General features: G+C 54.4%; 1 protein-coding gene across 6 annotated transcripts in view; it reads right to left on the bottom strand.

The window, feature by feature from the left end:
- RPS6KA2 (ribosomal protein S6 kinase A2) overlaps nt 1-12,119 on the bottom strand; it is a 457,314-nt gene that overhangs the window by 54,264 nt on the left and 390,931 nt on the right. For all 6 annotated transcript variants that reach the window (XM_064360463.1, XM_064360465.1, XM_064360467.1 and 3 more), the window contains one exon: nt 8,906-8,970. In XM_064360463.1, coding sequence (XP_064216533.1) covers nt 8,906-8,970 — 65 coding nt within the window. The remainder of the gene's footprint in view (nt 1-8,905; nt 8,971-12,119) is intronic.

The raw sequence follows: 12,119 nt of genomic DNA, 5'->3' as shown, positions 1-12,119 counted from the left end.
GCCATGCAGCTCTGGAAAACAGATGCAGTGGCTACAGCTGAAGCCCACTCTACATCTCTCAGGGACACTGCAAAGCAGATTTCAACACCTCCTCAGATGAGGCCCGATGGGAAGGGGAGGAGGGAGGAAGGAGGAGGGAGGAGGGTGTTTGACGTCTGGGTCCCACCTGGGGCTCTGTTTATCCGGGAGCACCTGGGTCAGAGCCCAGGCCAGAAACCAGGGCCCACAGCTACTGCAGGGGGGCTGGGTGCTGACTGATGCCCCCGAGCTCCCATGGGCGGTTATCAGGAGCAGGAGCCATGGCCTGATGTACAGGAGCTCAGGGCGTACACATGGAGCCATCAGAGGAGAAACAGGGTTGAATTCAGGAGCTCAGGGTATGCACGTGGGAGGCATCAGAAACACAGGGTTGAATTCAGGAGTTCAGGGTATGCACATGGAGCCATCAGAGGAGAAACAGGGTTGAATTCAGGAGCTCAGGGTATGCACGTGGGAGGCATCAGAAACACAGGGTTGAATTCAGGAGTTCAGGGTATGCACATGGAGCCATCAGAGGAGAAACAGGGTTGAATTCAGGAGCTCAGGGTATGCACGTGGGAGGCATCAGAAACACAGGGTTGAATTCAGGAGCTCAGGGTATGCACGTGGGAGGCATCAGAAACACAGGGTTGAATTCAGCCCCAAATTATTTGGTGCCCTGGGTGCACAGTTTTCATTAGGCATTCAGTTACTCTTCAAGCCATTTTCAGAAATGAAAGGATGCTGCTTTCTGCAGCGAGGCACAGGCCAGGTGGGAATAAACTCCCCAGATGCATGCATTTGCCTGAGAATGTCTCCTGAGCCAAGGAGACCAGATGAGAAGCCCAGGCCATCGGGTGCCACGAACAGGCCAGTGCAGCCCGTTCCCCACCCAGCAAGTCCTGGGAGCCGGGCTACTAAGAATCCTGCTGGAGTAAAATCACACCCTCCCTCTGCGTGAGAGCGAGGGAGGGAGGGAGCGAGGGACGGAGGGAAGGAGAGACAGAGAGAGAGATGGGAGGAGAAAGAGATGGAGAGAAGCGGGGAGAGGGAGTGGGAGGGGGAGAGAAGGAGGGGTAACAGAGAGGGAGAGAGATGGAAAGAGAGAGTGAGTGTGTGCACTAGCTCGATCCAGCACAGAGCCAGGCCTCCTACTTTGATTATGAGGAGGAATTTATTTGCACAAGAGATTTCCATTAGAAACAAAATAAAATACAAAACTAGTTGTCACTTATTAATTCTAGTGTGAAGTCTTTGCCTCGGTAAGCGAGGGCCCACATGGCCCCTCCAGCTCCTCTCCTCCATGCCAGCTCTTCCTCCATCGCCCCAGGACCCCTGCCCCTGCCCCCGCCCTGCCACAGCCTCCGATAAAACCGTCCCCAGAGCCCACTGTCCGGTGCTTCTCCATGGAGGGGTTTTGCCTCCACTGGCACATCTGGCAGTGCCCAGAGACACCGCTGGCTGCCACACCTGCGTGACTGCTGCAGGCTCCCAGTGGGTGGAGGCCGAGTGTAGGGAACCCACCCACCGGGAACAGCCCCCCCGACAGCATCGCCCAGGCACCACCAGGGCTGAAGGTGGGAGACCCTGGCCTTGCCTGCTTCCTTCTCTCCCCATCTCCATTCCTGCCTTGTTTCTGCTTCAACCGTCGAAAATGTAACGTCAATCTGCTTCTTCAAGAAGGACTGGATGTCGAGGCGACTGGCCACTGTCCTTGGAACCCCTTCCCCTCCCCATGGAACCCCCATGTGGCAAGGCTGCAGGTTCTGCCTGGCTTCCTGCAGACCACATCCTTCACCCTCCTCATCAACCGAGGGGCAAGTGCCACAGCCTCGCTTCACACAAGCTGTCCAAGAAAGCACACGCTCTCTCTCCAGCCACCCTGACTTGGGAGGCTCAGGCCCGGAGGCTGTCACCTTCCTGCCTTCCGAGTCAGATTCGCAGCCCAGCACTGGCACTGCTATAACATCCTCTGGGCTGAGGGCATTCCCATTCCTTTCACACGAAGTATCTGCTGCTAAGTCAGGTACCAGTTCCCTACATCTCAGGACGCTTCGCCTGGTGGCTGGGCTCAGACGTCCCCTGTGATCTGCCCCATCTGTGCCTCGCCCAGTGCTTGGAGTCACCCAGGATGCCCAGTGAGGAGGTTCTGAGCCCAGGTGGTTCTGCAGCGTGCCGTACCACGCAAACAGCTCCTACTCGCAAGGCGCAGGAACGAGCCTGCCTCTGCTTTCTTACGCTCTCCACCCCTCAGGGGTGAGCCCAGGCTTTCAGCTCACAGACCCCAACACAGCCAGAGGGAGGCATGCGTACAAGAGTGGACAGTCGCTAGTCGAGGGCCAGGGCCTTCCTTCTGTCTGCAGGAGCCTTCAGGCAACAGTCCACCCCGATCACGGTTCTGCCTGCCGATTGCGGCCTCCGGACCACCACGCCCCATCAGCCGGAGGCTGCTGCGTTTTCACTCTGGTCTGGGTCAGGGAGTGAGGTTCTGCGTGGGCTGCCCGGGGGCTACCTGGAGCTGGTCACTCTGGCCATGTGGACAGTTTCCTCGATGCTTGCTGCAATCTTAAAGGCTGGTCAATGTCTTCCTGCTGCTGCAGAAACGTGGAAGGTGCTAATGTGTGTCATTACCATGCATGCTTTTCATTTCCACATGCAAACCTAAGACTGGGTTTGAGGTTTTGGGGGAGAAGTCACTCAGCCTCGTGCTGGGTATGGAGCCACTGTAGGCAGGGCTGTGTTGAGAGGGAAATGGCAGCCGAATCTCACCTGGATTTTGAGCTTGATGGGACAGACAGTAGCAATTCCACCCTGGATTCCTCCTCTCTGAGACTCGGACAATTCATACCAAAACGCACAGAGAGAAAATGCAGGCTCATGATCAAATTCACCAGCCACATTTGAAAGCATCTCATTTGTCCCAGGATGTCAGAATGACAGAGCGTGGCAGCAGTGCTGAAACGCATTTCACGTGATACAAGCGCGTCTGAGGAAGCCCGGAGCAGGCCCGTCAGTATTCTGTTTCTAGTGAAGACCTTCAGATAGGTGAGAAGAGGATGGAGACAGCAACATGAAAACGGGGACTGGGCAATGACACGGGAAACGGATGCAGTCTGGGGTCTCAGGCCCCAACATCTGCCTTCTGCAGACAGTCTGGCTTCAGGCACTGTGGAATTAATATGCTCCAATAAAGCAAGAGACACATTTATAGATCATTCCTGAAATAGTAACACAAGACCACGCAGACCAGAGAGGAGACAGGGTGGAAAGCACCACGGGAAGAATCTGAACGGTCTTCAAAGCGTCACGATGGGTGTGACGGGCCAGTGGCTCAGGGAGCGGGGCTGTGCCTGTAGTCTACCCGGCTGTAAGTGGGTCCAACAGAATAAGCACCCGGACTGAAAAGCTGAGAAAGCAGAGGGTGATGATTGATTGCACAGAGTCTTTGCTGGGTCCCCTGAAGGGAGAGTGCCCCCGGTGTATACGACACAGGTAAAAGGACGGAAATCTCGCTACTGGCGATGGCAGCAACAGCTGCACGAGGAACCCTGTGCTGTGAGCCCTGACCTGCAGCCTACAGCTCCCAGACCCCCACTTCACCCTCTGTGCCACAATGCAAACATTCTGCTTGTGGGCAAGAAGACCAGAGTGGCCTGAAGACCCGGAACCCACCCTCTGCTCCTGCCAGGACACACAACAGCCAAGTTCAGGGCACGCCCCACACGCTGCCAGGTCACCGAGCAACCTTGGGCACACTTCTCATTGTCCCGTGCCTCAGTTTCCCCTACAAGCCTCTTCCATCTCGCAGAATAACAGCTAATGAAGTACTTGGAAGGGTTTCAAAATGTACAAAGAACACAAACGTGAGCTACTAGTACTGATAATTAATAACGAATAACAGTCATAAGAGTCAATATGGCCGGGTGCGGTGGGTCAAGCCCATAATCCCAGCACTTTGGGAGACTGAGGAGGGCAGACCATAAGTTCAGGAGTTCGAGACCAGGCTGGCCAATATGGTGAAACCCCATCTCTACTAAAAATACCAAAATTAGCCAGGCGTGGTGGTGGTGTGTGCTGTAGTCCCAGCTACTTGGGAGGCTGAGGCAGCAGAAGAGTTGCTTGAACCCGGGAAGTGGAGGTTGCAGTGAGCCAAGATCGAGCCACTGCACTCTGGCGTGGGTGAGAGAGAGAGACTCCATCTCAAAAAAAAAAAAGCGTCAATGCGGTACTAAGGGTCCAGGCCCTGAACAGAGTTCTAGAAACAAAGATGTCCCTCTTCCAGTGACTGACTGTGTGTCCCGCATCATCGTTCTCTGTCTGTTAAAATATTTGCAGTCCCCTGGGTCCCCCTGCGAGGGATGTCAGGCTGGGCTGGGAGCCGTCGTCAGACTGGCTTGTGCTGTCTGCAGTGATTAACTTTTACAAAGCTTATTTGGGGTTAGTGCTAATTCTGTGTTCTCAGCATGCTTCAGCCATGGGGGAAAAGCCGACACAGCCTTTATCTGCTGGACTCCACCATATCCTCTGCAGAGGTTTTTAGTCTATCATTAAGTCGTAGTTTCTCACTTAGCTGGTCACACAGAGCCAGCCCTCAGAAGGAATGCCTCCTGTGCAGACGCTCACTTGCTCATCTCTGAAGCTAAGTTAAAAGGCAGTGCAGGACATGCTGGGCAGAGCCCAAGCCTCCACCGTCCCCACACGTGCTGTCAGCAGATGGATCCTGCTCCGGCAGGCCACCGAAGACCGTGGGAGCAGCAGTGAGATGACAGGTGTTTACTTAAAAAAAAAAACAAAAAACCCTGCTGGCAGTGTCGGGTCACAGACGGAGGCAAAAAGCAAAACAAATAACCTCATATTTCCCCAGTTGGATCCTGAGGCAAGCCCCTGGGTGGAATACCCAGGCAGAAATCTCGAGTAATGTCTTCTCATCCGTCGTTACAGAGGGTCTGTGTTGCAGAGGGAGCGCCTTTTGGGTTAACAGTTCTTGCAAATGCAGCTGAACTGTGGTTTTCAGTTATCTGAGCTGCTGAAAAACAGAATGGGCACATCTGGACAAAGATATCATGGAGTAAAATGACCTCTTCAATAAATACCTTTAAACTCCTTGCATTTTAGCCGCTGCTTTCTGAAGAATGGCTCGATGGCTTGCTTGGATGTGTTACTGGGGTTTGAGGTTAGCCAGGAAGACACATGGGCCGCTGCTGGGACACAGACACAGGAGAACACGCGGGCAAACCTGACTCATGAGGGAGGATCGGCTGAGATGGGGGATCAGCTGAGCAGGATCCTGACAGCCCCTAAGACCACCGTGGTCCTGAGCATGGTGTTTCATGCATGCATCTTTGCTGGGGGCATCCTTCTTCTCCTCCCTGTGCCCCTCTGCTGGTTAATTCCACTCACCCTCTTCCAGGCATCATTTTTCTCTCTTTCTGCTGGCCACTTTCACTGTGCACACACCTCTTCCATTGGTGGACAATGGTGTTATGGGCAGCAGACTCCTCGGTCTGTGAGCAGCTGGAGGGCGGAGCTCTGCCTTCCCATTGTTAAGTCAGGGACATGGACACTTTGCTCGTGCACGACCAGGGAGAGCACCAAGCGTTATTCATTAAACGCATGAATTAATGCAAAAGCGGTGTTTCTGAGCTCCTCTGCCACTCACGGGCCGTGTGGGTTCGGAGCTCTGGACAGAACGAGGGCCCGCCACTCCTCCCGCACTGCTGCCTGCCTTCCTCTGGCAAGTACAGACACGAAGCAAGCACTCCTGGTTCGCATCAGTCATAAGGATCTCTCTCAAAACCAAAACAAGGCCAAAGTAAAATCAAATCAAGTGCTAAGAGCAGCAAAAGGAACTTCCCAGCCCTGGTTCCAGTCTCATTACTTTGAAATGATGCAGAAATGCCACCTTCTTGGGCTGTGTTTGCTCTCGAACCAGAGAGACCACAGCAGCCTGAGCAGAGGTGCCGGGAGAGAAGGAAGAAGGCAGCTTCTGCTCGGAGCTCGCTGGCCCTCAGCATTCTGGAATGGACAGCAATCTGATTTTGCATAGTTTTCCAGTTCCATCATATTGTTAAAATTCCAGGCATCTCCCAAGGTTGTCTTAGCGAGTTCGTAGCCCTTCTGGGCCATGCAGACTTCCAAGTGGCTCCACTCCTGGCTGAGTCCTCCGTGTTGAACTGTGTCACCTGGAGGTTCGGTGTGGAGGGACTTCCCTCTCCCCCCAGCTGCAGCCCTCAGGGTCTCCCACCCCAGGCTGCTGCCCTGCCCACCCGCAGCACCCCTCCCAGCCCAGCAGTCCTGCCTCTCCATTCTCCCAGGCGTGGTCTTTGGATGAAGGACTAGAGTGTGAGAGCAAGGAAATGGAGGGGGCGAATCTCCCTCCACAGCTATGACTTCTGAGAGTCTCACTCATTCATTCATTGATTCACCCAGATTCTCTGACTCACTCATTGGCTCATTCACTCATTCACTTGCTCATTCACTAACTCCCTCACTCATCCACTCACTCCCTCACTCATTCCATTCACTCACTCATTTACTTACTCCCTCATTCGTTCGCTCATTCACTGACGCACTCATTCACTCCCTCCTCCCTCACTCCCTCCCTCCCTCACTCACTCCCTCCCTCAGTCACTCAGTCACTCACTCACTCACTAGGTATTCATCAGGTGCCTCCTTCAAGCCAGGCTCTGTTCTAGAGGCGTGGGATACACCTCTAAGTCACAGCTTCCTGATCTTGCAGCTTACATTCTAGTGTCAGGAGACAGAAAATAATCAACATCAGAAGCACATGGTATTATGAGGTCAGTCAGAAAGTGATAAGGAATACGGAAATAGAGCAAGGCCAGGGGTCAGGGCGCTGGAGGAGGAGCTGTAGTCTGAAAGGGCCACAGGACAGGTCTTATGATGCTGAACAAAGACTGGAAGGAGACCAGTGAGCCCTTGGGGAACTTGGGCAGGAGGGGCCCAGGAAGCCAGACGAGCTGGAGCCAGTGCTGGGGGTGAACCTGTTCCATGGAGGCAGGGGAGGAGGCTCTGTGGGGATGGGAGGGGTGAGGTGTGGCTGTCCCGACCACTTTCCCACCTCTCCACCTGTCCCCAGCTGCATCCTCCTTGGCAGCACGGTGTCCTCCTGTGACACGTGCAGACCCATCTGTCCACCACCTTCCTCTCCAACGTCATCACAAGCCCCACAGGAGCAGGACTTCGTTCCATCCACAGCTCTAGCCCCACCCCTGGAAAGTGCCTGAGACGGGGATGCCCAGCAGGAAGGGCTGGAGAAATGGAGAAGCAGATCACGCGGGGAGGAGCTGTGCAGTCCCATCTTAATGCTGGTGGGTGGGGGAGGGGATGCGACATGCTGTGAAACCCTGAGGCGCTGGTGTCCAGCTTCCAGGCACGTAGTGTGATCACGGCCCACAGGCCAACGCCCAGGTCCACTGTCCATGAAACAGTCTTGTCTGAGATCTAATCGCCACGTAAGGCGAAGTCTCCGTGGAACATGTGTTCCAACGCCGGGTCGCCTAACAGTGGCCTTAGGTGCCCGTCTGTGAGGTGAGCGTAGCCTGAGCTTCTGATAAACTGAAATTTTCAGGGAAGCGAAGCGAGAGACTCCAAAGGGAGGCCTCGGTTTTCATTTCTTGGAGGTCCCGGTTGGGAGGCACAGATGTCCTGAAACTTTACACGCTTCTCTCTAATCTAACTTTGAAAAGAAGTCTCATCTTACAAAAGTTCTTTTATCAGAACTGTAAAACTAGGTTTTTAAAAATTCTCACTGTTTCCCAGTTTGCGTGCTTTGCTGGGGCTCAGGCTGAAGGACGAGGAGAGCTGGTTTTCGCCGGTACTGCTGTTACACAGTCCCAGAGGCGAGGGCTGGGGCTGCACGTGGGGTCCGCCCATCAGACACGGCGCCACCGCTTAATGCAACGTGTGGAGGCCCCAGAGTCCATGAGGACGTAAAGAAGACAGGCAGGTAAAGCAGGTAATAAACTCTATACTGTAGAGGGCCCTTAAATCTTAAAAAACATTCCTTAAAATCCTTTGAGGTTAATGTGTTAGGTCAGAAAAAGAAAATCCCAGCATAATTGTATCTGTGTTAACCCAAAGGAAATGACTAAAAGCAACTGCTATGAATTTACCGCCTTCCTCAGCCGGGAAGAACAGCCTCCAAGTTTTAGCTGGATAACTCCCTGCATGGAGGAGGCGTCGGAGGCGTCGGATGCTGACGGCTTCACCATTCGGAGTTGGCGCCTTGGCAGACATAGGCAACTGACACTTGTAGCTTGGTGAAAAGTGAGATACAAGAACTTTCTGGACAATGTCCAGCCTGGCTCAGAGCACTGGAAACGGCTTTACCAGTAACTCCACTGACAGAGCTCCAGTTTATTCTAACAACTGGGCACTGTTTTGTTGTCACTTTTTTTTTTTTTTAATGTGACTTACATGTGGCATCAGCCTGACTAACAATGGGAAATGCAGCATCAAATCTGGGCTTGCCCACAGCCCTAGCAGTAAGGGTCCTGGCTGAGCAGCTCGTCGGGACTTTTGTCTGCTCAGCGCTCGGGGTCAGAAGACAGTCACTCCTGGAGCAATCAGGAATGATTGTCAGGGAGGCCGGGGAGTGGGTGCAGGCAGGAGAGGAGGAGGAGGAAAGCTGAGGGGACGTCAGGCCTCCAGCTGGAGGGAGGGGCACTCAGCCGTCTGTGCCTCCCAAGTTGCCAGCCCACTCAGCGGGGTCCTGGGAGCTTCCTGCCTGCAGGTGGCTTCTCTGCATTCACCTCTGACCTACTTGTGATGCGGACACTGAGCACCCTTTGCACCAAGTCACTGTGTTCCCTCCACTCCCTCCCTGTCACGCGTGTGCAGGCGGGGACTGCGGCATGCAACTTACATTCCAATCTATGGTCACAAAGAAGGGATGGCGCTTAATTTCCTCCACTCCGTCAATGCCAGCACCTGTCACAACACAGAGAAGATCATCAGAGCAAATCCAAGCCAGGGCTCTCTGACAGTTTCCAATACAGCAGTGCAGGGGGTGGGGGCGTGCAGAGGCAGGTGTGGGAAGTGGCCCAGAGGCTGCTCGCTCTGCCCAGGGTGCCTGCACACCTGCTGATGGCCCCGGCACAGAAAGCCACCACTCAGCCCTGAGGGCTTGTGAGGCAGAGGCGGCCTGGGGTTGGGGTGGGCGAAAGAGGTGGTAGAGAGAGGCATGGGACAGGCCAGCCAGACGCTGCCTGCTGCACGTGAGGGCCACCTGGCACCCCACTGTCACACCCAGGAGCTTGAGGTGCCTGTGAGTGGGAGCGCCACGTGGTCCTCCCAGGAGGCCGGAGGGGAAGGTGCAGAGCAGAGATCCTGGCAAAGCTGCTGCAGGGATTAACCAGGGAGGGAAGAATTCCAGGAAATGAAGACAGGACTGAGTCCCAGAGGATCCCGGAGCCCAGCCTGTTGCCCACACCTGGCCACCCCTGAGCCTGCTCAGACAGGTGACTGTTTTTACGTGGAGGCTGCTTACAAAGATCTCTGCTTTGTCCATTATTTCTACCTAACCTCCTGCCTTACTTTGTTGCTTACATTACAATCCTAAGACCCTGGGGCATAAAGGAGGGAGGGATGAGTGGGCGGAGCACGGGCCCTTCCAGACAGCGAAATGATCCTGCATGACTCTCTAATGGTGGATGCCGTCTACTCATCTGCCTGAAAACACGACTGTCCCCAGAATGAGCGCAGTGTGGACAAGGCCTTAGGACCTCAGCTCACTGACGGCAGCAAATGTGCCCACTGGTGCAGACACTGCTGCTCGGGAAGACTGCGGGACCGGGAGTGAGGGGTCCGGGGACACATGCTACAGTTTCTATTCAGTTTTTCTGTAAACTTGAAACTGTTCTGAACATAAAGTCTATTAATTACAAACAAAAGGCCCTAAAGCTCTAGGACTCTGTTTTCTCCAGGATGGGATGGCTGCAGAGGAGCCCATTCTCCCAGGTCACGAGTCCGAGAATGGGTGGGCTTGGCTGGAAGGGGCAGCAGCTGCAGTGGCTGGGGAATTCCTGGGCAATTCCTGCCAGCTCCAGGCCTCGGTCTGGGGAGGGTCTGATCCCTGGGGCCCGGCTCCCCTGTTCTGCAGGCCGTGTTCCTCTCTGCTGCCAACTCCTAACGACCTTGCTCCAAATCAGAGCCTCCCCGTGCCATGCCTGCCCCTTTGGGGAGCCCAGCTCATACTCCTGGAGTGAAGGGCAGAGCAGGACTGCTTGGGATGCCATGGTCAGCACAGGCATGGCCTAGACTTCTGGCTGGGAAGTTGGGCTGGGTGGCAGGGGTCACCAGGAGTCACAGGAGATGGTGCCATCATGGGTTGGACTGGCCTGTGTCCTGGCTCCTCCCGCCCCTCTGTTTCACACTCTGGGCAGTGATGTGGAGGAGGCTCAGGAGCTGCAGTGGCCTCTGAAATCGCCTCTAGGTGGTCACTGGCCCAGAGCCACAGTCCCCTTACCCTGGACGCTCGGCCAGGGCCACAGTGCTGGGAAAGAACCCGCATCCTAAATGGTCCACTTCCTAAATGGCACTCTCAGCTTCATGTGATTTGGGAAATTCTCTCACTTTGACATGAAAGCCCGTCTAGCAGAGAATTAGAGGGAGGGCTCACATTCGGAATTTCTCCTTCCATGAGGACGTGGGCTCATGGGACAGACACAGCACATGAACACCTCAGTCATCCGATGCAGAATCGCGGCTCCCATTTTACAGATGAAGAAACTGAGGCTGACGCACGTGGGGTAACTTGTTCAAGATCAGACCAGAGGTTGTGAGGTACAGGTATGGGCTTTGGGGGCACATCTCTGAAACGTGGCCGAGGCACCCCACCTTCTTACACGTCTTTCCCGAGAACTCCCTGCTGAGGCCCCTCCGGGTTTCCCAGTCCATCTCTTTTGTTCTCCTCTAAACCCTGAGCCCAGGGATCTGATCCGAGGCCTTTGCAATCGCAGCAGCTGCGTGAGCCTTCGCAGGCGCCCCAGTGGCTGCTGTAACAAAACTTCCAGAGCGACAGTGTGACCTCCAAACAGCCCTCCCCAGGCGCCCATCCTGTGTGCAGGCCTCCTTCGATGACGCCCAGAACTCCGGGTTGCAGGGTCCTTCTGCTCCCCATCCTCTGAAGTGTGCCTCTCCCCAACTCTGTGGTTGGGTGACTGTTGGACACACGGCCAGAAGCACTCTCAAAAGGCCGGTGATGAGAACAGTCAGAGGCCCCGGTACTCCCACCGGTGTGGCGGTTTGTGGGCTGTATTTCTTTGGAGGGTCTATTTCACATTTTGTACCCGCTGGATTTCCCTCTTATTCATCCTTTGCAAATACAGTCTGCAGGAATTTTAGAAAGTGGGGTGTAGAGGAAACGCAGGTATTGGTGTAACTACTAAGTAACTAGCATGTGTTGGGCTTACTCGGATCACTGAAATCAACAGTGATTTCTAGCTGTACCTCCTTTCTGCCAAGGCGGTGAGATCTTGCACCATGTTAGTATTTTGAGGCCTCAGCAAAAAGAGTCGGCGGGAAATAATGCCTTGGTTATTACTAAAAAATTACAGGTGTTCCAATTATAGGGGAAACATGAAAGAGAGGGAGGACATGCACACTCAGTGCCTTGAAACCTGCGTCAACCCTCCCAGGGCAGTCAGGTTATTGGTCTTGTTAAAATAGGTGACTTTGCACTCTGCTCCCCCTTTTGATCTACACTGAACACGCTGGACGAATGATGGCGAGCGGAGTCCCAGGCGGGGAGAACCGGAAAGCATCAGGCTGATGCTGGAATCACGGCTGACCCGCTGTGGGATGTGGATGCCACGCACTGAAGGCCTTCCTTGGTTCTAGAGGACTGCTGTCACTCATCGAGATCACGAAGCCCTGACAAGAACAGGGACAGAAGCTGTGAGCACAGAAGGCTGGAATTACCTCCTGTGAGGCGTGGCCATTTGTCACTAAGCTCCTTAATGCAGGGTCGATAGGAGTTCAATGTTCAGGGGAACAGACGAGTCAAGAATCACTTCTTCTCTGTAGTCACAACACCTGATCCTGTTTGCTTTAATGGTTTGTGGTCTATCTCCAAACTG

Source organism: Aotus nancymaae, unplaced genomic scaffold (genome assembly GCF_030222135.1).
Source record: "Aotus nancymaae isolate 86718 unplaced genomic scaffold, 86718_ANA_hifiasm-v0.15.2.pri h1tg000040l, whole genome shotgun sequence".
Taxonomy (NCBI): Eukaryota; Metazoa; Chordata; class Mammalia; order Primates; family Aotidae; genus Aotus; species Aotus nancymaae.
This window is presented reverse-complemented; position numbering and strand designations above follow the sequence as displayed.